At 37.3% G+C, this 26,869-nt stretch overlaps 1 protein-coding gene across 6 annotated transcripts in view; it reads right to left on the reverse strand.

The window, feature by feature from the left end:
- Nucleotides 1-916: 916 nt before the first annotated feature.
- The window catches only part of UBE3A (ubiquitin protein ligase E3A), a 53,250-nt gene continuing 27,297 nt past the window's right edge, over nt 917-26,869 (reverse strand). For all 6 annotated transcript variants that reach the window (XM_064711250.1, XM_064711226.1, XM_064711233.1 and 3 more), the window contains 9 exons: nt 22,750-23,060; nt 18,371-19,626; nt 10,069-10,213; nt 6,386-6,591; nt 4,087-4,251; nt 3,551-3,706; nt 3,383-3,456; nt 2,769-2,912; nt 917-2,558 (listed from right to left, as the gene is read on the reverse strand). In XM_064711250.1, the coding sequence (XP_064567320.1) occupies nt 2,438-2,558; nt 2,769-2,912; nt 3,383-3,456; nt 3,551-3,706; nt 4,087-4,251; nt 6,386-6,591; nt 10,069-10,213; nt 18,371-19,626; nt 22,750-23,060 (2,578 nt within the window). In that variant the 3' untranslated portion in view covers nt 917-2,437. The remainder of the gene's footprint in view (nt 2,559-2,768; nt 2,913-3,382; nt 3,457-3,550; nt 3,707-4,086; nt 4,252-6,385; nt 6,592-10,068; nt 10,214-18,370; nt 19,627-22,749; nt 23,061-26,869) is intronic.

Consider the following 26,869-nt stretch of genomic DNA (forward strand, 5'->3'; position numbering starts at 1 on the left):
TCAAAATTTATTTCTTTTAAACCTTATCAACTGGTGCTGCTGAACAACTCGTGCACTTACACCAGTCCTAAGGAGATAAGGTTTCAATGGAGTGGTATTTGGGGAGGCAGTATATATTTACATGAGAAATCAGTCAAATATTAAGTACTTATATCTTACCTGAAAAGGATTCCTTGAAAAACAACTTATGCTTTTGAAGGCCAATGCCATTATGTATTATTTTAATCTTAATGCTAAAGGAAAACAGAAAGAGCATATTTACAATGTCAACAGTTAAGAGAACTTTGTATTGCTATCCAGTTATGCTGTCTGCACAGCTTTTAGACCCATATTAAAAAAAAACCCAACATGAATCACATACATCTGCCAGCTGGGTGCAACTACAAACCACAGCTAAATTAGTGTAAGAAGAGTTACAGGGATAGAGCTTAACACATCAGACTGTGAACACAGTACATACCACACAGCAGTGTCCTGATGTGTTCATGCTTGCAGTGAATAACCTTAAGGCACTTGGCAAACGTTCTTACCACCTACAGTAAGAGTTGCTCCAAACTTGAAGGGCTCAGCAGGCACTGTTGTCACTCTACACTGAGAGGTATCTTGTGTTTTCCTCCTCTGGGACATACAACAGGGTGGACACAAGAGGGCCACCTCTGAGATCACAGGCCAGAAGACAGACAGCACCTTTCCCTCCCCAGTACGTTTCAGTCCCGTGTCCGGGCCATCTGGCATTGGCTTGAATTTGAGAGGGGAACATGGCTGGGCCCCACATCACTACAGTTCACTTGTGGAGAGCTTTCCATACCTGCAATCTTCAAATTATTCAGTACTACAACAACATCTAATCAAACCATTTAATATCTAATTTATCAAAGTAAGAAAGTAACTTGTTTTCTTTTTCACTGAACCATGGTGAAAAAAGGTCATTGTTTTATTCAGCATCATAGTTACATAACAGTTGTCTGTTTCTATTACTAGAAAGAATTTATTAAAATAGTCCTGAAAGACATCTTTTCTTTTTCCAATGATTTCAAAACTAAGCCTTTTAATGCCAATTCCACACAGTCACGGGTTTGATCGGTAGTAGCCAGTATAGCAACTGTCAAGGCACAAGCTCAGCTCTGCACGCCCGCTGCAGCTTGTATTGGAAAAGAGATATGCCAGTTCCATCTGCACTCACAAATGCAGAATCCCTTCATCATATATTGCAACAGGAGAAATTAACATTAAACACAGACTAAGAAAGGTAAAGGATTTATTTCTGATATGATTTGTAGAGTTAAATTAAAAACCTACTGAATACTTTATGTAGTAGATGAACATAACCTTAGTACTTACTTTCTAACAGTTTATTTAATGGTTGGAAGTGTACAACATGAAGTAGGCCTCACGTTTAATATTGTTCAATTTTGCTTATTGTTAGATGAGATTAAAATACAGTAGCCATCCCTTTAGACTATGGTGCAACACTGATCATGTGCCTTGATAGGTAGGAAAAATGATTCATTAAATAAATGATGACATAACATGTAGGGAAGACTTTGGATTGTCTATTTTAAATGTCAACATAATAGGCAATTAAGAATAGAACTTCATTTTAAGTGCACTTCCACATGCTTTGTTTATAATATAGCAAAAACTTCCTATCTTTTTTTCCAGACACTTCACTCCCTACTCTAAAGCTGTTCAGTTGAAAATGCACTTTCCCCAGTAAACTTCTTTTTTTAAAAAAGTAACTAAAATTTCTACCCTTTCATATGCTAAGAAATGTTTCCTAATTAAAAACACAGTTTATTACAAGACATGTGAAGACAACATATAGTGAAATGAATTTTAATTGTTGTGCTGTGACTAAAGTAAAGTTCTCAAGGCTGCAATTTAACATTCCAAGTTCTCCCTTCCATCTTTATTGATTCTTAAGATTTTGCACAGAAACTCTTTGGGGGCTAGAACAGCAGTAATTGCATCACACTGTTTTTCAAGACTTCAAGTTTCAAAAGCAAACTCTTCAAAAAGTACAGTTCTTGATTTGATTAGATACAGGGACAAAAATATAGCACATACTTGAAGGTTACATGGTCTACAAATGATGGCAATATTTTCCTTGGGAGAGTACAGTTTGTTTTCTTGTAAATACTCAAAAAGGCTCAACTTCAAGCAGTAATAAACACAAGCAAAAGTGATTTAACCCTTAAAATAAATATTCAGGAAAACCTCTCTGTACATACAAGTGAAAGAATATGTAACACTTTCACGCTAAAAGAAAAAATAAAGATTTTGTTCATATAAGCAGCTGAAATCTGCTGTTCCAGCCCAATGTCCCCAGTAAAGAAGGGAGGCACAAACACAGGTGACTACTGTAGCTCACTATCTTATGGCCTTTTTGGACAGGGACATCATCACCATCATTTTTAAATCCCTTTTGTTATACTTATTACAGCATGCCAAATCCTTTGGCATATGTGATGGCCTTCAATAATCTTTCTTTAAGCTTTTCTTTGCTTGAGTACTCCGGAAGCAAAAGTACATTAAAGCATGTGTGAGATGTAGGTAACCTGTGGGACAAAAAATACAAGAATTCAGATTTTGGAACATGCAAAAGAAATACATCTCTATTTTACAAGTCGAAAAATAATGAATTTGAAGAAAATAAACTTTCCTTATAGATCCAACTTTCAGATTTAACAAGGTTAATAATGTAAAAGCACATAATTCATTTCCATTTATAAAAAAAGAAGCAAAATGTAGAATTTATTTTTTTTTACCTCTCTGTATCTGGGCCATTTTTGGCTATGATCATCTTTAACTTTCCAAGTCCTCCCACAGGGGCTCTGTCTGTGCCTGTTGTAAACTGTAAGAAGAGTCTTTTCTGTTCATCTGTAAATGAATGGACTATTTCCCAGAATTCCCTATTAAAGAAGAAATTAAAAGATAAATAAACTGTAAACTTTCTTTGGTATAAATAAGAATTTCAAAAGTAATTGAGCTTTGAAGGTGTAATAATTCTAATCAGTCTTAACATCAAGTTTACAGGTTGCATTCATTAACCAAAACTCTCGGAATGTATTTACCAATAAATGAGATTCAGAAATAGAAATCAGAAATATTACTAAACACTGCAGTTTAACTGTCTTTAAACATTATTTGGCTGTGTCCTGCAGCTATGTTATTATTCCTATTTCCTAAGGAATTGCACTGATTCAACAATGCTTATACCATCTCCTCTTCTGTAATGAAAATACTTGAGAAACGAAAAATTACACATAAGACATTTGCATCTCCAGTACTACAAAAAATACTAAATCTTACAATATTAAAATCATTATGAAGAAACAAGCAGATGAAGTACTTTTATCTTTACAAAATTCGAAAGAATTACCTAATAATAAGAGAGTCTCTTGTATAGCCACCATCATATTCTGTAGTTTCTTCTAGTGCTTGAAAATCTAAATTCTGTAAGAAGATGATATTTTTAAAAATGACCACTAATTATACACTCAGTATTAAAAAAAGCTCCACTCTTCTAGTGTATATTCAAAATTCTTACCCTACTTCCACAAATAAGTAATTCAATTTCCTCTGGTCTAAATAAATATTTCAAAGGAGATTCATTGGTCACCATGTGGAATCCTCTCCGAAAGGCCTTGAACTGCTTTTCTACTGATTTATTGAGTATATAGTCAGCATACAGATTGACAAATTCCTGCAAAGAAATAACCCCCAAAAAACCTTAGTTTTTCAACACATGCCACTTGAAGTACCTCCCAAAAAAACAAGACCCCAAAATACATATAATTCTGTAATGCTATGTAAATTATCTGAGCTCAGTTTTTATTCAGCAACACAAAAGAACAAGTCTCAAATACTGCTCAAACAGGTCAAACATCCCCCCCAGTAGCTATGTATCCATGTACCAATGCTTTCTTTAAGAGAAACCTTTTCTGTTCACAACCACACTGTGCTATTTTAAAAGCATTTTAAACTTAAAAATTATAAATGAGACCAAACCTTTGTAGGGTTCTACATAATTCTACACACAGGATATCAAAGAACTCCAGATGCTGTTTAAAAAGCTGAATGTACCTTTCTGTTCTCATTTGTAATAGGAATTTTATCACCGTTTTCCTTTAAATCATGCATCATTGGATTGCCAAAGAGATCCGTGTGAGATATTTGAAACGTTATCATCATATCATCTTCCACACTTCCTTCATACTCCAGTAAGTCTCTCAAACTCTGATACAGAACCTAACAGAATAAGAAATACATGTCTGTCAAAAATAAGCTTTGAAAAATTCCACTAAGTAATACATGAAGACATGAAACCACCCGCCTCAAAACAGGGTTGTTATATTCTATGACAGAAGTCACCTAAAAATCTCTCCAAACAATCACTTATTAAGCTCAGTATCTGTAAAGAGAAACAACAGAAGATATTAAGGTAAAAAAGATAAAAAAGAAACACAGTAATCAGTGATAACTCCCTTAAAAGAGCCTTTTAGTACCTACCAATCTTCCAAGATGCAATGGTCAAACCTGCAGCTTAAGAGCCTTTAATAACATCTCAAGTCTTTTGAATCTGTCTTTACTTTAGGCATCTAGAATATGTTACACGAGTAAGGGGAACATTTATGAGTTAAAAATCAAAGAAACCCCAGTATTTTATACCAGATAAAATTCAGACAGCGGGCTTTTATCTTCTACTTCTTATTTAAAACTGAAACCAACTAGGAAGTAATCTTGAAGCAACACAGATGGGGCAGTTTTAACACAAGGACATTTATGAACCAAAAAAATCACAGGTTTGATGAGAATTTACCAAGTGGAATCTGAAATTACCTGTAAGAGTTTGCTCTATGTAAAGGAGCAACCAGGTTTCCTCGCTGCTATGCCTTAGGAAAAGCCCAAGACTCTCCTGGAAACCAAAGCCTATGCAGCAAAGGAACAATTATTTGGCTGCAATAGAGGCGTAGGGCTAAAGAATACAAAGCAAAGGTGGCAGCAACAACTGTGTGCAACTGTATTTTTATAGTGAAGTAGAAAAATAAATTTCGCCCAAATGTTCAAACTGAAATATGAAAGTTTACATGTAAGCCTCAACCTCTCACTATCTGTGTGTTTTTGATTCTTCCACAGAACCTTTAAAAAGGACCTTGCACTGAAAAATCACTGGACTTGGAACCATTGGTGATGATGGCTGGTGAACATCCTATTCTCCATGCTCTACAGCATTAGTAAAAACACTGGGAGAAATTCACTATTGTGAATTTTATTTTAGGCTTGAGAAGCTCTGAAGTTTAAGTCATATGAGAATACAAAGAGTTAAAAAAGGATTATTTTAAAATAAATCACCATAGGTATTAGAGGAGAAACATAAGAACAGGGGAGAAAAATTAGGAAAAGCACTGACTGCCCTGTTCCATAGAAATAGATTCACTTTTTTTGGTCACAAAAAGTTTTGAGTATGTAATAAAAGTCAGAGGAAACTCAGGGCACTATTTCTCAACATTATACAGAGAAACTGGTCAAATCTGGCATGCTGTTGTATGTAGCTATCCAAAGCAGACAAGATAACATATTGATTAAACACACCTCATTTTCAAACATGAAAGCCAAGTTCTTTTCAGACACTATCATTTTACTAATCTTTTTTGAAAAGATGAAGATTTTGTATAACTGCTTATAAAAGGGAAGCATCCATGGTTTGAAACTAAATGAAGCTTGCTAACAACTCCTACCAGCACCAGGAGGAGAAGCCACTGGTGATCTCTGACTGCAGGTGCAGCAGGGCCAAGACATCCTGCACACACACGTGTGCTCTATCTAAAAAAGCACATGCACAGCTCAGTGCTTGTGTACAGCCACTGGTTGGGAATGGCTGTGTGAAAATGGACACTGATCACTGGATATTCATTAACTGTAGGGATATTCACAAACTGCCTCATCTGTCTCTTGCTTTAGACAAAAACCAGTAAGAATATCACATCTTTGCATATTTATTCTTACTTGCACTTTTTTTTGGGTAGAAATTTACTTCTACAAATAGCTATAAACAGCCTAATTTTACTTGTCTCTTTGGGAAGAGAAATGCTTGTTTATGCTTAATAATTCTTAGTAACATTTGGGAGTTTATGTAGCAAAAAACCCCAAATTTATCGATACTGAGCCCTATTAATTGATGTTACAATTTTGCCTCCTCCAAACCAAAGGTAGCAAGAAGTTTGCTTGCTTATGAATTTATTTTAACAAATACAGACTGGGAATGCAAGTCACTGGTTACTTCACTTTCACTTCTGACAGTGATCCTGTGTTTAACTGAAATACAGATTAAATTATTGCAGGGAAACTGCACTATTTAACTCAAAGAACAGAAGGAACTTACAGGATGAGAGTCTGCCAGATCACGGAAAGTTCCTTTTTTGCCCATTAGCTTCCTGTAGACAACCATGGGGAAATGTACATCCAGTATACAGTTGTTGTAAATAGCCAGTCCCAGTACTATGCCAATCAGGGTAAACTGACCCTCAGTTTCAAAAGAGGACGGATTAAACCAAAACAGTTTTGTAGACTCATCATATGTGAACATCCCTGTTAAAAAAAAAAAATAAAACCAATTATGGCTACAATTCAATAAAAATGGCACATAAAACATACCATTATAAACCCATTTGCACTAGCCTTTAAGCAATATTTAACTTAACATTATACTGAATTGAATGGCAAAGAGAAATTACTTAGGGTAATGGGAGCTGCTCAAAATACTGTTACATGACCACTGAAAGCCCACAAGAGACCTGTGATACAATATCTGCAACATTCACTGGAGCTGCATGTACACAAGCTTTCATCCCCTCCTCTACTGAGGAACCAGCAGCACTCTGATAACAGTGATTCTGACTCTGATAAATACAGCAGTACAAGAAAAGAACACAGTTAAAGACATGTGGATGAAACAACCCCGAAGGACTCTAATTACTAAGAAGTGACAGCCTGTCCTCAAAGGCCAGTTCCAGCAAAGGAACAGGACTAGATGCAGCCCTACTACTTAACTGGAAGCTATGACGATGGAGCAGGGATTGACCATCACCCATGATTTTAGAGTTAGATGCCCAAGAGATTTGTTTGCTTGTTTCAAGGACCATTGTTACTGCAGCTATTAAACACATCTTAACTTGAGAGGAAAATGGACCTTGGCATCACAGAAGGGTCTGCAATTTTAACAGCTTGTGACTGTCTGAAGAGAGTGGTTTTGCTTCTCTCATTCACATCACTATTTCAGGAGACCGATTTCCTGCCTAGCTCATGAGCTGAGCACTGAAGACTTCAACAAACAGTTGAACTGGCACATGCCAGAAGTTGCAGGGAGAAAATGTGAAGACAAGAGACAGGCAGAGTGTCTTACCCTTTTGGCTGGAGCAAGACACAAGATAGCTCTTGTTTATGAAACTGGAGTGCACAGGCTATAAATTATTTATATAAATATTATTTATATATAAATAACATCCACAATAAAATCCATAGCTTACCTGACCAGACACTGAAACAAAATAAATGCAAACCCCATAGACTTAAGGTGACAGAGAGACCACCCTGGACAGGCACAGTCCCAATAACCTGCTGCTCGTACAGCTGTCATAATTTTCCGGCAGAGCCTAAGAAAAACTGCCCCAAGCTCCTTCTCTTAACACACCATGTCAGATCCATGTGAAGAATATCAACTACATTTGCCACAAGGATTTATCTTGTCAGCTCTTAAAAGATACTCTTGTTTACAACCTATGCAGATGTACAAACTGATTACAAAGCCACATGAACACAAAATTATTCTGAAGACTGAAAATATTATCTTCAGCCAAGAGATTAAGACTCTTTCCTCATTCCATGTAAGACAATAAACTCCAAGCTCATTCAGTCTCTGGGTATTCCCCAGAATGGATTATGTATCTCAGCAAGTGACATGGCCTGGGTCAGCCATTAGGGGAGCACACAAATAGCAGACTGACCCATCAGATAAGGCAACTGGAAACCAGAAATGGATGAGCAACTCAGGCATATATAGGCCAAACATTATATAGAATCCTGTATGCCATTTTCTGAACCAACTGGAGTAACTTCTGGATTACTGGTACATAAAGCAATGACTTGAACCTTTTGGAATATGATGGAAAAGTTAAACTGTCAAAACCAACAACTCCAGCAAACATCTAATAAGGAAGCATCACCAATTTACTCAGATCTGGAAACCCTTTCAGGTGCAATACAGTATTTCACTCCCTTACCAAAATTAAGACTACAGTACATTAAAATCATAATGAAACACCAGAAGAAACTGGAATCTTCAAGAAGGGCGAAAACAATTGCCCTTGAAGTTATAGGAAGTTATCACTTATTCCTTTACCAGTATTCTTCTGAGTTGTTGCCTCCTTTGAGTAAAATTTTAAGGTAGTTTATTATCAAAATACTCAAAAAGTCAAAGAAACTATAATAACAATATAAATCTCTCCAAATATACCTATTGAAGACAGACATTTTAAATTCCACTTAAAGGATCCCCTCTGTTTTCTCAGGTAAAGAAAGCATTTATAATCAACAAAAGTCACTCATGGTATATTTGGTGCATACATGAACTGCTATACTGCACACATTTCTGCCAAAAGCCACTAAAAAGCTTCCCCCCCCGAATCACTATAAATACAAAATATGTGCATACTTTTTTTACATTTTTAATACAGAAGTGAAACTTAACACATGCATACATTTCTAATATATTACCTACCTTTAAATGCAAGGAGTATATACACACTGCTTGGATCTTAGCTTAAGCACACTTTAGCACTACTAAATAAAGAGTAATTCAATACACCCACACAACTTCTGTTTAGATAAACTCAAGTTGAAAATGTATTTATTTTGAGTTGAAAATAAAATTTCATCAATTAAAGTACTAAAAGTTCTTTATTTTACCACACTTCAAAGTAAGCTAATTCAGATTACAAATCTCTTTAAGTTAATAGCATTTTTCAGAGGGAGTAAGACTTGTCTATGATTCTGTACTGCTTGTTATAAGAACTGGTTTGCATATGGCGAAGAGCAAGTGACAAGGTTCAGAATTTTGCTACTGATTCTGGGTACTTGATACTGATGCCTCCTTTCTAATCCAGTCAAAATAGATTTCTGTGTATTTTCATCAATCTTCTAAGCCACAAAGCCAAGAACAGCAGCTTTATCTTTTAAAATAGTACAGTGAAACCAAATTAACAGCCATGAGCTGTTAGGCTTCTTTAATGGAACCCATTACAGGAAATACAATGTAACATCATATTTCACAAAAAATGCAGAATTAGTATAGGAACCTGGCAGGTCTCATTGCTGTTCTAACATGAATATAACATTTTCATCTTTTCAGAGTAGCAGACAAGTTGCACACTAAAAGAGGCATGTTCTTGCATAAATGATTGGTGCAGGGAGCAAGAATATGATGGAAATATGACTGCCAAAACACAAATGTAAAATTTTGGCTTTAATATATCAAATTACTGTTGGTTCTTTAACTACAATCAAATTTGACACTGCTGTGACACTTTGGATCTGCAGAACTGAGACTATCAGATTTATTAAGCTGGAGGAAGTGAAGGAAGTAACTCAAAAACTCCCACAGTCTGACTCTTGTTTTATTGCAGAAGCTCTTCCCTTTTGGTTTGATTACTAATTCTAGAAGCTAATTACAAAGCAAAGGGAGGAGAAATGTGAGAGAACAAACAAAGGAGCCCAGCAAGGAAACCCTGTACTACTGATTTGTATCCAAACAAGTAATGATGGTTCCCATTAACTATACACAGTTACTCCTTCCATCATTCCTCCTTTAGAAGGATGACTGCTGGCAACACAGTGAGCCTCAAGGTCTGGCAAATACTCTGCTGACCATCAATGAACCTGGAGAGCTTCAGAGAGAAACAGCAGTGGATACAAAAAGCATAAACATAGAACAATCCAGTCTGGAAGATCATCCAGGCCAACCTTTTGTGAGAAAAATCTATTAAACCAGAAAATTATTAGAACACATACCGATATCTGGATTGAAGATTTCTTCCACAACCAGTTGAAAAAATTCTTTGGAAACACCTCCTTCATCTACCCCTTGCTCTCCTTCAAATTCAACATACAATTGCTTCTTCAAGTCTGCAGGATTTTCCATGGCAATCATCTCTAGCTATTGAGTGAAGAGACAGAAAAATTTAATTAGTAAATCTGTTTACTAGAATAGTTTAGTAACAAATAATGAAAATAAAAATACCCGCCAAATTTAAGAAGAAAGCGAGCACAAATCCCAACAGTAAAATAAGAGAAATCAATAGTAACCCTAAACCGCTCTAAACATGTTTTACAATCTAGGGATACACAGCAAGAAACTTACCACAGAACTGATCTGTCAGCCCATTAAAGCTCACTGGCTGTTAGCATTCTTATTTCTATTCTTTTAAGCAGTTATTTAAAACAAGCTATCATTGTGTTGCACACAATTCACAGAAAAAAGAAGAAAAGAAGATGTATTACTGGGATAATTAAATTCATCTGACAATGAAGATTCTGCAATATGATCTACATGTTTGACAATAAACGGCTTTGTGAAGGGATTACACAGATATGTTTTCAGAGGGGGAGACAGAAAACAAGCCTTTGAGGAGTACTTGCATCTCTCAAACAAAGAGCTGGGGAAAAAAACCTAAGAACAAAAAAGACACTAGTATTACAGTCAAATCAACTACCTCTTCTTGATCCTAATGAAGTCTCAAAACTCTCTTGCTCTTATTTCTTCAGTGCCTTTAAACAGATTTACTGCATTGCTGCTGTGAAATTGAAAATTCAGTTCAGACCAAATTGAAAGTCTGACATTTTACAAGGGTTTCAAGTCTATATAAAGGCCATTAGAGGCCACAGAATCACAAAATAGTTTGAGCTGGAAGGGACCTGGAAAGATCATTAGTTCCAACCCTTCTGCCATGGGCTGGGACACATTCCAGTAAACCAGCTTGCTCAAAGCCCCATCTACCATGGCCATAAATAGTTCCAGGGATGGGACATTGCCAACTTTCCTGGGCAACCTGCTGCAGTGCCTCTCCACCTTCGCAGCAAAGAATTTCTTCTTGATATCTAATCTAAACCTCTCCTCTATCATATGAGGTCATTTGCCATTGTCCCATCACTACATGCCTTTGTAAAACTTCCTCTCCAGTTCTCATCAGCCCCTTTAGGTGCTGGAAGTTTCTACAGGGTCTCCCAGGAGCCTTCTCTTTGGCTGAGCAACCCCAACTCTCCCAGCCTGTCTTTATAGGAGAGGTGCTCCAGCCCTCTGATCATTTTTGCATCCCTCGTCTGGACTCAACCCAACAGGTCCACATCCTTCTTATGCTGGGGACCCAGAGCTGGATGCAGCACTCCACGGGGGAGTCTCACAAGGGTAGAGTAGCAGGGAACAGTCACTTCCCTTGATCTGCTGGCCATGCTGCTTTTGATGCAGCCCAGGGTATGGCTGGATTTCTGGGCTGTAAGTGCACATTGCCAGGTCCTTCACTTGCTTACACCAGAAATGTATCCTTTCAGTAAATCAGAAGTCAAGCAAGGATATTTTGCAGCTGGTAAGAAATATGCTACTTAAAAGCATAACCACACTGGTTACACATATGCAGCACAATTAGCCTAAACATGCCTATGTGGCAAAGAAAACTCAACAGCACTAAATTAAGACACAGATGGACCTGTATACTCCTCTACCAAGACCATATTACTTGTGAGATTTGCCTCTGATGGGGGCTACTGCAAATTGTACTTATCAGCAGATGTCCTTAACATGCTAAACCTTACTTTTAATTTCATTCCCCTACCTTATCCACACAAGTCAATGCTCATTACAGCCCAGAATTTTACTACAGAAGTGTAAAGTAAAAAAGGAACAGAACAGAGAGGGTAAAGGCAGCAGCAATGACACTATGGACTGACAAAATCACACCACCAGCAAGACACATTTTCTCCTGCTAGCTACCAAGTCAGCCAGACATGATCCAAGCAGCGCAGCAGGGCAGGATGCTACAGACTGAGCTGGGTTATCATAACGGGCTTGAAGACTTTGAAGCACCCCATGCAAAAGGAGTATGTGGAGAAAAAATTCCACTACCTGGTATTGACAACTAAATTTGGAAAGTGAGGGAGTGTAACTTCATAGCATATAAATGTCAGTTAAAAAACCACAAAGGCAAGCTATGAAGACCCCAATAATGACAGCAAGTGAGATTAATCTATATTTCAATCAGCAAACCACAACATTTTCAGAAAAACTTAGTTATGTACCACCTAAGCCATCTGTACAAAAATTTCTTTTCCTAAGGCAACAATGGAGCTCAATCCACGTTCCAAGTAAAACTTGCAACTTTTGAAAAACAGAGAACCAGCATTTATTTTAAAACTGTAAATACGGGTTAAATGTTCAGGCTGGACAGACAGAAATTCTCTTATTTGGATCCCTTCCACTTACAACCAACAGCAATAAAGCTGTGGTTTTTTCCTCCCCAGCCAAGACTTTGTTGGCTTTGTAGTCTTTACCACCAGTAATTTAATATATTGCATGATTTATGAATTTTCATGAGTTCTGAGAAAGCATATGCTGTCTCTGCATTTCTTCTGGGACAGCAAAACTATGTCATAGTGTGAAGGCTCTATCGTGTCATGGAAATACACTAAGGAAGGTATTCATAATTATACATATAGAGCAGTTAAAGAAATTTCAAAATTATTTTTTGGCTGACAAAAACAGCCTATAAAAAGAGGAAGGAAACAGACTTAGTTGAGCAATGCTGGCTAGGCAGATTAGAACTGTGCACTGGATGTCTGCAAGGGAGTCAGATAAAGGATTATCAAAAATCCAGTATTTTGAGCAAAGCCTGATGCTCCTTGAAGTAGATTCTATAAGCAGGAAAATGCTGCTAAGCTGCTCAACTCAAAGTTGTGGGTTTAGCTGCTCCTTTGAGTATCTGTGTCAACACTGATGCTTCGCAATAAAAACTGAATTCAGTGGGCAACAGCAGCAAACACAACTGCAAGGAGGCACTGAATTTAAGCAGAACTGCAGCAGTGTTTCTATAGGAGGGAATTATGAACTTCACTTATTGCTCTCTGATTCCTAGATGTTTTGGGACCTGCCTCTGTTTGCTTTTAATAATCATAACTATCTCAACCTTGTCAACATAGATGCTGTGAGGGAAACACAATCATCTGTGTGAATTACTGAAGTTTTAGAAGTTGTTTTCTGTCATGATGGTTTGATTGGCCAGGTCATTGAAATAACCACTACATTTTCCAGGGACTTCCTAAAAAGCAGGGACTGCCTAAAATTCCTAAAAATGTCAAAAGCAGCAGAAGAATGTATGACCTGAAAAGCTGAAAGCTGAGAGATGACGTTAGAAAGAGTATCAGTATTTTGTTTGCTGAAACACAGCAATGTTCCACAACTTAAGACACTGGGTGATTTTACTTTGTTTACAGAATAACACTGCTTTCCTGAAAGACAGGAATGTGACAGGAATGACAGAAATATGACATTTAAAATATTAATGTAACACCTGTGTGCAGTGTTTGGCAATCTGCTTAAAATTGACAGCAATTGAACTAATTTCTATTCAGTTAAAAATGATCACAAACCACCTTAAGATCTATCATAACATAAAGGTTCTCTTTAAGGCAGAGACAGGAATGCTTGCCACACTAGACAGAAAAATGACAGAACACAGCTAATTTAAGCTTGAAAGTACCAGTGACACATCATGACATAAGTTGGTCAACACATTTTTCCAAAAAGCAGCATGGAAAGTAATAGTTACAGTGACAAAGCAGCCTTTGCTCCAGCTGGTTGTTTTTTACAGTTCATGCATTTGGCGTCTGCACACATCAACAGCCACATGCTCTGCACCCAACCAGTGCATACCAGGGCTGACATTTTCATATGAACACACAAACTTCAATGTGGTCTGAAACGTCAAATCTCCTGAAGTACTTTGCTGCTAATACAGGAGAGAATCTGCCTACTGGGTTCAGGTGTCACAGAAGAGTTTTGCTCATCAAAACACTCAGCAGAGACATTTTCAAGCAGGAGAGGGTTGCTGCCCACTAGCTGCCTGCATTCCACGTGCAATTTGTCAAAGTGAGTTTCTAATTTGCAAGCCAAGTACAAGCCTGATTCTGCTGAAGGAATCCACCGTGTTTTCACTTGCAGAAGTTGTGTGTCATAACTCACGCCCTTTAAATTACTGCTACCTGAGAAGAACGCCACATTTAACCTGGGCCATGGGGGTGGGGGAAGAGTAAACTCTGAAGGACAAAAGGAATAGTTCTTGGGGAATGAAAAGGCAGAAGAGAGGATTTAAGGAGGTACTTCCTTTCATTACTACCACACTCACACTAGGTGACTCAGCAGTGCAGCTAACCTATTAAATCTGCTAGACAGTAAAAAGCATGCTAACTACCTTCAGGAACTGCAATTGAGCTACCAAGTCCCAAATACCAGACTTCCTTAAAAAAAGTGGGGACCAAAGTGTTACAAATTCTAACATTTCACCCCTGTTCCCAGGTGACTTTTCAGACTAACATACATAGAAGTAAGTATACAATAAGTATATACTACAAAGAAAGAGGTTTCATTACATCATTTCCAATAAAAAAGAAAAAATAAGTTTCTGAGGCAAGTTTCATATATGCAAAGAAATTGAACAAGAAATTTGTAAATAAAATTTTTCCTTAGATGTATGTGTTTTAGGGAACTAAGATTCTCTCAACAATCAACTTTAAACAAGATAATGCCTTCAAGGTATTTAAAAAGTATTGCTTCAAGTACTTAGAAGGAAAAAAGTCCTATGATGTTAACAGTAACAAAAAAAATCACTTACCAGTGTTCATATTTGCCTTACTGAAGTCCAAGAAGTGAGAATATATACATATTGAATTCTAAAACCTAAAATATTAAGTATTGATAGGAGAAAAATAGCTTGGTAATGACTTTATCAGCTCAACTGATCAGCAGAAAGCCAATATTTAGTGTGTTTGCAAGAAATTGCAAAGGCTGATCAAAATATTTGTTTGAAAAATATTCAACATCAATAAGGAAAATATGAATAAAACTATCTCAACCTCATTTTCATCAATATTTTTGAAAATGTTTTTATCAGGAAGTTAGCAGTTATTCCATAGATACTCAAAAAAGTTTCACTGACTTTTCTGTCAAGACACAGGTCTAGTGACATAAATAGTAGTTACAAGTCTGTAAATATTCAAACCTTTGAAGTTCAAAACATATTAAATTCGAGGGTAAATATGTTGGTACTCATAATTAATTACATGTATGTTAAGCATGTTCAGAAATATTTGTCACTGAACAGATATAAGATATACTTTCACTAATGAATATTATTATCTTTGAAAGATCTTTCTGGTATTTTTCAGTGAGACTCTTCCTAAGGTCAATATTGTACACCCAAACCAGCAGCCAACCCTGATGCAAAGTGATCCAGTGCAGCTTTCACTTAGATTTGATGCTGTCAGTACTGCTACAGAAGCCCATGGTACCCATCTTAGATTCCCATCAGAGCCAGAGCAAACTGTTTTAAGGCTTAGGACATAAGACTGAAGAGCCTCCTCCAGAACTATTTCAGACCAATTAGGAAGTAATTGTGAAAATTACTAAAATCACTTCTGAACCAATTGCAAAGACTCCCAGTAACAGCAGCATGGAATTCTTGAGCAGATTGGCACTTTCTGACAAAAGACAATAGTGTGGAGCAGTATCTCCCCTGGAATAACTTTCCAGCTACCAGCACAATTGCAGCTTCGAGACTGCCCGAGGTTTGTGTGTGGCTCACACCAAAATGCTCATAAAGTCCATTAACTTTTGATGGATCTTTCTTTCATGAAGAGTTACAAGTCCTGGGCAAAAACACCCACCCTTCTGAGGTACACAGTGGGGAAAACAAAATGTTGTTTTGCTTATGTTAAGCCTGATTCCTGATAATAAAACTAGGGGCTACCAGTTGTAAAAACCAGTATTTCTCATTCAACTCCATAATTGTTTTTACCCTTAAGGGGACTTCACATTTTCTTTGAAGAGACTCTGAGCTTTCCAAAATGCATTTCTGCTGCATCTTTTCAGATATTAAAATGAGAAGAAACAAATGAAAGAGAATAGGCACACTGTGGCAAACAGCAACATTAGAGCATTCCATTCACTAACACTTCCAGGGGAATATTTAAAATATATTCACTGAGCTACGATACTTTGTATCATCAGTTAAACACATCAGTAGTTAAAAGGTGGATTCTGTACCCACTTCATCCAATACAATAAAATTTTCCCTACTTCCATATCATCCCACAACAGCAACCTTGTAGCATCTCTGAAACAGCACATACTCCCTTCCTCCACTTTGGATGGCACCTCTGTGCTTCATCTCCATTTTACTGAATATAACCCATTTTCCACTTCTGAGAAATGCCTGGGCTGCACTTGGTCTTTTTGGCTACCACTACAGTTTAGTTTAGACTACCTGAATGTAGAACAATTTTATCTTTTCCCTTTATTTTCTGTCTCCAAATAAACGGTTTAAAATCCTTACTTTCCTTGTGGCTCTGACAGTCAGGTCACCATAATTTAGCATGCTCTGACAGCTTCAATTAACAGCCATAGGAGGATCCATGGCAACTGCCCAGGCATGTAACTCAGGCTGCTAGGCTGAGCAAGAGCTGCTGCAAGTGCATCATAATTTAGATTAGTATGTTTGAGCTTAATCTAATTTAAATTTTCTGAACTTCCTACAGGCCAAGAATGTGCACAGCAGTGACTGCTGTGGCCTTGCTGCAACTTGATGTTGCCCACAAGCCTTTTAACCTAAGCATATTTTTTTTTGTCCTCAAAGATTTCAACTTCTACAACAAACAGTATGTAAAAGAATGCCTTTTCTAATATTTATGGATTTTCTTTCTTATTATCAGATAAAGAGGAAGGTTTGCTCTTGCTCTGCTTAAATTGACATTGAAAAGTATATACTAAAACTAGCTTTTATGCTCTTTTACCTCTTCATTTCCTAAAGAGAAAGAATTATCCCTCCCTTTTTTTCCAGTATTTATGTGTCCAAAGGAATAAACTCCATTACAGTAATATGACAAAATATAACTGGACAGAACTGTCAGTCTGATAGGTAGAGAAACTACAAAGAGTATTCTTAAAAAAAAAAAAAACAAAACTGGTACACCGTACTTTTATATTTATTTGCCTAATACAAAGTTGAGTTTACACACAGAAGCCACTTCTGTACTACAATTTCATTTTTTCTTTTGGTATTGAAGACAAATGTTTTCCCTGACAAATCATAATATCAGCAATTCCCACGAAGCAGCAAAATAAGGTGGAAATTCCTAGGCATACAGAAAAATCAAAGTAGGAGGTTATTTAGGGTTCTCACAATTGACTTTCACTAGCAGTTACACCCATTCAATTTAAGTACAAGTAACAGCTGGGCTGAGAGGCAAAATGAGGTAATTTCCCCAAACTCTCTCTAAACACCTCTCTAGGTCTTCAGTAACAAGTTTTAAAGCTGTTGGTAAATTTAAAAATTTGCAAACCTTGTGCTTTTATAACAAAACCCAGGAAAATGAGTTTTTGAAAATTACCAGCTTTAACAAAAAAAAAAAAAAAAAGGATGGGTCCTAAAATAGAGAACATATTAAGGTTCCTATACGGACCTATTTACTGTAAAATAGTTTGTATCCTGTATGATTCCCTTCTTCAAAAAATGCATAAACAAATGGCATTAAGTTTTAATTGAAGAAGTCAGCAGATTCAGAAACAGGCTGCTCTCACACTTCTTTGGTATTAACAGGTCTTTCTACCTTTGTCAGTCATATCAGTATTTGCACCAAATTAAAACAATGCTTTATTTCTAGGAATTTTTATGTCCACAAGAAGAGTACACAACTAAAATGTTTTAATTTTAACTTCCATCTGAAAACCCCTACCCAACAGAAGACCATTCAGGACAGTGCAGAGGACAAGGAAGCAGCAGCTGCTTACTCTCACCATCAAGATCTGTGCAGGATCTGATAATGGGGAATAAGAGCTATTTGATACTTTACGACATCTAAATCTGCAGAAGTAGTTCTGATGAATATAAAAATCTCCAGCACCATGCTTAGAATTCAAACAATAAAGCTATCTGAGATTCTTCTGGAGGAAACCTAGTCTATGTGACTCACACAGAGTCCTTCCCAGTGCCTCCAAGCCCACGCAGTTTGCACGGGTCAGAGCCAAGAAGCCCCGCTGCTGCTGACTTACCCGGACGAGCGCGTCGTCGATGATGTGATCGCGCCGCACCTTGAGCCGCAGGTAGGGGTTGAGCTGCTGGCCCTGAACCAAGCTGTAGAGCACAGTTATGCGTCTCTCACTGTACATCCGGATCCTATTGTCATAATACAATCCCAGGTTCTTGGTAACAGCATTCAATATGAAGGGACAGGTCATAAATGAGAATTTATTCTCTGTTTCTACTTTGAAGAAGGTGTAGTCTTTGTCCATTTCTAGAACATCATTCAGTGGTTCATTAATAAATTCTTCAAAAGGGATAAGTGGTTTTCTGCAATCTATAGTTTTAACACCAAGTTCAGTTTCCAGGGGGTCTACTCGAGGACCTTTTTTATTTCTTCTTTCCTCACCCAACAGCTCTTGAAGAGTTAGTTCACTTGATTCTGGGATGGGTTCTTCATCCTCCTCTTCGTTATGATCCGTATCCACATCCCCTCCCACTACATTTGCATAGTAAACCATTTTCAAGCACTTTGAAGCAGCAACAACAGCATCATCATCATTCACTAGGTTACGACTATTGAACTCGTTGCTTATGACTTTGTAAGTAATAAGCTGCTGAAATGTTTCCATCATTCTGCGAATTTGATCTGCTCTGTACTTAGACCACAATCTGACCAGTTTTGCTTGAGCTGCAAGGGGCAGTTTGCTCATTGCTTTGCAAAACAATGGTAGAGCCATTTCCAGATATTCTGGGCTATGAAGATTGCCATTCTCCATAACGATAATAAACAAATTCAGATAGTTAGGATCCCGAGAGTACACATTATGGTAAGTCAAGTCACATTCCACATTAGGTGACAAGTACACAAGTGCATTTAAAAAGGCAGTTTCTATTTTTTCATTAGAAAGTAACCTATCATAGACCCGCCTGACTGCTTCAATATCTACAGACACTTCATCTGGGCCTAGTTTTTGGAGGTTATTATCTCCCTGTGTGCTATCACCTATTCTTGATGATGAAGATGATGATGCACCAGAATCCTCTTCCATAGCAGCAGCCGAACAGGCAGCTTTTTCCTTTTCATCTTCATCTTTGTCTTCATCCTTTCCTTGAAGAGACTTGAGCTCCTCCTTGGTGTGCTGCTTGGTTTTTCGGAAACTCTGTACCAGTGCTTCAGCACTAGAAAACACTCTCCCAATCACCCGGATTAAAGGGGAATAATCCTCTTTTTCTCGACATAGTTCAAGAATTTCATATATCTTGTCTTCTGTTAGGAAGGTCACATCTATAAAAAGATAAAGATATTAGTTTTACTAATATAAAAATTAAAAAGATAATATACTTCTGGTTTGCCCTAGCTAAGAAACCTGTGTGTCATATCATCACTGAAACTGCAAAAACAATGTCAGTACTGAATAAATTCAAGACAGATACTTTCTAATTTCATTAGCATGAAAAATCATTACTTCATTCACTGACTTAGTAAAATATTTTATTCATGAATGTCAATCAGAGAATGTGCACAATAGTGAAACTGTTTTGCAGCCAATTAACTACATTAGGTAGTTAACAGTACTGTATTGTCTAAACAAGTGCAATCAGTAAGAGGCTTAAACTTTAAAAGCCTTAATGAATAAGGCTGTGACAATACAGTCTTCTGGTAAATCTGCATAGTTAAAGTGTAAGTCATTAAACTAAACAAACTAGACTGTATCAACCTCCTTTTTCAAAGCAGACCTTGAAGAAAAGACGCAATCACTTGTTTTGTTGTATGTTAATGGGAATATAAGATTTCTTATTTCTCTTTTTAATGCTTTCTGCAACTGGTTTTAGACTAAATTGATGCCTGAAAACCTTCCCAAACTCCTCAATATATGCTCTGAAATTCAGGCTGCCTTCTAAATTACACATACAGTGTGGCATGTAGATTATGTCTTTGTACATTAGGCCTCACTAAGATAAGCAACTTGGGTATACTAATCAACATGTTATTCAGAGGAACAAGATGGTTTACACACATCATCTGTTCCAAATACCTGTCTGTTCTCCCTCTCCCCAAACTCCTGATACAAAATAAGTCATTCGAAGAGTCTATTTGTTATTTGAAATCTTCCTTTCTCTTTAGAAAAAAGAAATAAAACATTATTTATAGCTTTCTATGTTAGTTCTCAAACAGAACCCACAGGTGCTTTCACATCAGGTGAGGATTTACAGTAGAATTACTGTAAACATGATCAGACCCTAAAACGTTATTCTAGTTTAAGCAGATTCTTCTGAACTGACACATAATTTAGAACTAAAACATAATCAGTTTAATAGCATCTCTAGAGAAAAATCTCAAAATTGTATTCACCAACCATGCTAGAACCACCTACCTCTGCAGAAAGAAGTGTATGATTTTAATAAAAATGTTTAATAAACATGTTGTACATCAAAATATTTTGAAATGTGATTACCTACACTGATACTCATTCCAAGAAGTCATTAAATTAAAAATACAAATTAGATGATGCAAAGACAGACAACCTATTGACTTTCACAGAACCCCAAGCCACTCTCAGAGCACATGTAACACAGGAAAGGCTGGGCTTATGTCTTCAGCTTAGATAGACTTCCAATCTGAAGACACTGACAAATCTCAAAACTACTATCTGTCCTGTTAAAAAACCAGCTCTACTGAAAACATTTTGAAAGGACTTTACAACATCTATTTTTATCTGCTGCAGTGCATGCTCAGGAAGCAAAACTTGTCTTAAAAGAAGTCTTAATTTTCTTGTGTTAAGACAAATTTACCTGCTGATACAGATGATATTCCATGACATGGCTCCTCAAAATGAGGACCAGAGTCTCAAGTTCATTGACTCTGGACCACAGACATTATCCATAGCATAAAAATTATCAGCACATGCTGACAATTCAACAATATTATAAATTTCAGATTTCCATACTTCAACAGGAATTTCCTCATTCACTCTTTTAAAGGTTTTAGTATTTCAAGAACTCCAGAAAAGTAATTTAACTATTTCTGAAGCATATTTCTTTCAATTTCTTAAGAACTTTTAATTCTATGTCAAGCATATAAGGAAGCTGCACATCCTTTTCCTCGGCTTTGCTAAACTTTGCTGCAGATTTTCCAGCAACTGTTGTAGCAGACCTTAAAAAAATTCAGAGTGCTAGATTCCTTAGACATCACCCAATTTCAAAGGTAACTAAGCCTCAGATGAGCTTTAAGAATGCATTAAAAGCTCTCTGTCTATACAGCTACAAAGGAATGTCAATACTTGGGATGCTCCAAGAGAGGAAGTCTGAGTCACTGCTGTAGCCAACAGACTGTCTCTGGAGGTAGGTTCAGAAGACTCTTAGGTATCTGCCTTGGGGAGAGGGGATGGTTAGACAGAATAAGGAAAATTCTGTATCTGAAAATCTCCATTAATAATACAAAAAAAATCAAGAGGAAAAACACAAAACAGACTTAATGTGCCTCTTGCTCATCTAATGCTACATTTCCTTCCCTTTCCCCTTCCTAATGTTTGCCTCTCTGCTTATTCAGATCATAAGTAATTTGGGTACAAATTTATCCTTGCATCAGATAAAGAAGAAACTGGTGCTGGAATATCTTGGGTTGCTTATAACACAGCACTATGTTTTATTGCTAATTCTGTAGGGTTTTTTAAATCTTTGCTGTAAATTAGTAAAAAAATTCAGCTTTAGCTAAAATAAATGAATCTGGACTTGTGTTTCTATCACTTTTTGCCACAACACTCAAAGGTGGGCTGCTCAAAGGTTAATGGTTTTAAAAACCATTTGGCCTGGTTTGTGGACGTGTTTGCATCATGGGTTAAGGTGACAACTAACATTATTCTATTAGTATGTATTTACTATTACAGATTGCTTGAAAAGCTAAACAGAAGTTGGAAAACATATGCACAGAACAGTATTTCATTTTACACTGGCTTAATAATAACTGTGCTCAAACATTTTTAAGCTTGGTGAATGTATTGCCTATCACTTACTGCATTATTTATTTGATCTGTTAAGTTTCTCAACATAGGATCTGAAATTAGTTCAAGAATAATGTTTATAATTTATTAACTGCAGAATAACTATGAAACTAGCAAAACTAAAAGAGTCATACAACAGCACTTAAAACTTTTCCATATTTGCAAAAATCTCTATTCTTGTAAGACAACAAATGCATGTTTATTTTAACAGAGATGTAGTCAAGATCTAGATTTGGAATCAGTGTTCAGCCTTAATCCATGCATTTTTCTGAATCCATAGGAAAATATTCAATTGTCTAATATTCTATTTTACTAAAGTCAGCAGAACACCACCAGAATGAATTCTGTTGGCTTGTACTTGTGCATATGAAATGTGTTTTATTTTATGAAAATTGTAAACATCTTACCTTTAAAGTCATCTCTCGGGCCTTGCATTTCCTTCTTGTTCATTTTTCTGTCAGTGCAGGAATTGTTATGGGCACCTTTGGAATTGTTTTCTAGGTAAGCTGAGCTCGTTCCTTTCTTGGAGGGATGAGGATCACAGAGTTTTGCATTAATCTTATAAAGCTCGAGGGCCTTAATGGCTGCTGCATTGTTATCCATTCGGAGAAAAGTTGGACAGGAAGCACAAAATTCATTCGTGCAGGCTTCATTTCCACAGCCCTCGGTTAACTGGTGGTAGTAGCGCTCTATTAGATGCTTTGCAGCTGCTCGCTTCCTGTAGCAAACATTCAAACAGTAAGTACAAGGATTAGTGGAGCTTTCACATACAAAGCTCATTCAATAGCATCAGCAAGGCAGAGATTAGTCAGGCACTGAAACACAAGATTTCTGTCAGAGAGAACACATCGCAAGATTTTTTTAAATGCAGGATTCTCATCTTGAAAAATGCTATTATATTTAACGCACAATTTAATTTTTGGGTTCTATGTAAGTAAAAGATAAATCCTGTTTATGCAGTTTTCAGCTTTACATGGTAGTGCTACAGTGGAGACAATCTTGTACAGTTCTGAACAGTCTTGTACAGTTCTGAACAATCTCAACTGTCGCTAAAAAAGAGAGCAATTTGGATGCAAAACAAGGCTGCAACTGAAACAAAACTGAAAGTTACACAGGCGTTGAATCTAATATATAGTACTGAGGCATGGCTGCCACTGACAGATGAAAAAGGCATGAAACACAAACAATTCAGACATTTATTTAGCAATACAATCAATACTATACTATTTTACCCATTTTAACAAGATTCCAGATGACTAAATTATCATATTTAGTCTATTTAAATCTGAACAAAAAATATTCCTTGATTAATTAAACTGATGCTAAAAACATAATTACAGATAACCTCAAGGCTGGATATATTTATCCTCAGCTTAAATAAATTATATGGTTGTCCAAATAAAACAAAAAAAAAACCCCAAAAAGTGCTATCTGCCAAATCCTTCTGTTTCTCCTGTCATTATAGTGTCAAGTATGTATTCTGAAAAATCACAGCTGTATTGCTGTACAAGTCCAGTGCTCAGTACTATATATATGCACAAAAGGAAATGTAACTGCCTTATTAATAAGGCCACAGACTTCTACACAAACATGCAAATAGTAAAGAAATTACTGGAAAGCTGCAGGTAACCAGGACAGAAGCAGCTGCATGCAGCATCAAGAGCACCATGTTTGACCATATTTCAGAAAGAAACCCCTAAACTTTGACTGCATTTAAAATAATAAGTTATTAATGAAAACTACCAACTATGAAAGATTTCAAACATTCTGACTAGGTTTTACATACAGGCTTTTTATGGAACTTCAGTGATACAGTACTACTAAGATTAGAGGAGCAGAAATTGTGATATTAACTTAAAATTGCCTTTCCTGATGCCGATGTATGTACAGATTCTGCATAGAACAAGTACTTCAGAACTGAAGTGCTAGACCCACTGGCACTCCTCAGCATTTGCTGCACCTTGCTGTTAATAATGGCTGGTTAAATAGCAGTTTCAATGCAGTTACTTCAAAAGGGAAAATGTTCTGAGAGTGACTAATGATTACTCAGCAATAAAACCTCTACTTCTTTCTCTTCACTCTTCAAGATCTCATAATCCCAGAGAAGAAAATACATCTTACAAGGAAAGCAATTACTTTGATGCCTACCTGAGCTTTCATTGCCTGGAATGTTTTTGTTCCAGGGAACAGAAAACAAACAGAAAACCAACTGAGGTGAAAGGTTTCCATGGCACTTTGACATGGATGTGGAAAGAAAAAGCAGCATGAGCAATATCATTAAAACCATTACTGTATAACAGGGAATAGCTATACCCTAATCTAAGGGAAGTGTTCTGGTCTCACATTTTTATATCTAGACTTATGAAAATCTGCCTCTCTCCATGTACATCTAAAAATAAGTAGGTTTTTTTAATCTTGTCTTTCCTACTTCAGCCATTAGTATAGAGGCTTTAAGAAAAACCATCCAAATCCCCTCAAAGCAACAGCGTTTTAGTACAACTTGGAACGATAAATTATTTCAGAGACAACTATTTCTGAATGCAAAATTTCGTGCTTTGATCATTCCTGACCTTCAATCATTCCAGACCTCCAGATTTAGAGCGTGAAATATTGTAATTTGCAAGCAGGTTAAGTATTTATATATGAAAAAGCTGAATTTTTACACCTGAGATGTGGCCACCAACATGCACACCTTTCCAGCTCACATATCTAGTTTGAATAAAGTTAAATCAATGTATAAACACTGATACATTAACAACACATTTTATCATGTTAAACAACACTTCACTTTAACCAGGTTATGTCTGAAATGCCAGTAAATAAAGCTAAGCTTAGACTTGTCTCTAACAGTTAACTTCTGAAGGACTCAACATTTTTTCTGCTTTTAGATTTTAGCTACCGATTACTTCTCAAACTTTGTCATGCCTACAATAAGTCTGTTTGTACAAACACTTTTATTTTAACTTGTGGCTGGCAACTCACTGACTCAAGTTCTCTGAAAGTCTATTAGAGACAGAAGGTTGTATTTTTAATTTTTCTTTTTTAAATCAAGTATGGAAGCGAACAATATGGTGTACAACAGTACTAGAATACAGCAGTGTTAGAATTTCATAGAATTTCCTTAGTTGGAAGTGACCCACAAGGATCATCAAAGTTCAATTTCTGGCCCTGCACAGCACATCACCAAGAATCACACCATGTGCCTAACAAACAATTCTTGATCTTAGGCCTGGCACTTTGACCACTTCCTTGGGGAGCCTGTTCCAGTGCCCAACCCCTCTCTGAGTGAAGAACTTTTTCCTAATATCCAACCTAAATCTTCCCTGACACAGTTTCATGCCATTCCCTCAGATCCTGTCATCACAGAGCGGAGATCAGTGTCTGCTCCCTGCTTCCCCTCACCAGGAAGCTGCAGACCATGATGAGGTCTCCCCTCAGTGCCCCTCTCCAGGCTGACCGGCCCAAGTGGACTCAGCCACTCCTCATATGGCTTCTCCTCAAGGTGCTTCATCTTTGTAGCCATCCTTAAGATGCTCTCCAACAGCTTTGTATCTTCCTCATATTGCAATATCCAAAACTGCACACAATATTCAAGGCGAGGCTGTCCCAGTGCAGAGCAGAGTGGGACAATCCCCTCCCTTGCCCAGCTGGCCATGCTGTGCCTGATGCCCCTCAGGGCATGGCTGGCCCTCCTGGCTGCCAGGGCACTGCTGGCTCATGTTCAACTTGCCACTGACCAGGGTCCCCAGGGGCCTTTCTGTGATGCAGGTCCCAGGAGCACTTGTATTTGCTGAACTTCATGTGGTTGGTGGTTGCCCAACCCTCTAATCTGATGAGGTCTCTCTGCACAAGCTGGCTGCCTTCCAGGGAGTCAACAGCACCTCCCAATTTAGTATCACTGGCAAACCTGCTCTGTATACCTTGGAGACCTGCCTCCAAGTCACTGATGAAGATGCTGAGGAGGGGCAAGGATGGAGCTCTGTGGAACTCCACTAGTGACATGTCACCAGTCTGATGTCACCCCATTTACTGAAACCCTGTGTGCCTGACCTGTGAGCCAGCTGCTCACCCCTCACATGATGTTTTTATCCAGCTGTGTTCTGGACATTGAATCCAGAAGGATACTGTAAAATGACAGTATTGAAAGCTTTACAGAAATCCAAAAAGATTATATCAACTGGCTTCCCTTGCTCAATGAGATGGGAAGCCTTATCATAAAAAGAAATTAGGTTTGATATGAACCAGCGGTGGCTATGACTGATGTCTGTGGTGTTTGTTCTTCAGCTGTTTTTCAGTAACTCCCAGAATAATCTTCTCCATAATTTTACCAGGCACTGATGTGAGAGTGACAGTCCTGTAGTTTGGAGGGTCATTCTTCCTGCCCTTCTTGAATATTGGGCCAACATCGGCCAGTCTCCAGCTGACTGAGAAGTCTCCAGATTCCCAAGATCACTGAAAAATCCTTGAGAGAGGCCTTGTGATGACATCAGCCGTCTCTGATTATTCTTGTTAGAATTCCATAAGTCC

The sequence above is a fragment of the Zonotrichia leucophrys genome, chromosome 1 (genome assembly GCF_028769735.1).
Source record: "Zonotrichia leucophrys gambelii isolate GWCS_2022_RI chromosome 1, RI_Zleu_2.0, whole genome shotgun sequence".
Classification (NCBI taxonomy): domain Eukaryota; kingdom Metazoa; phylum Chordata; class Aves; order Passeriformes; family Passerellidae; genus Zonotrichia; species Zonotrichia leucophrys.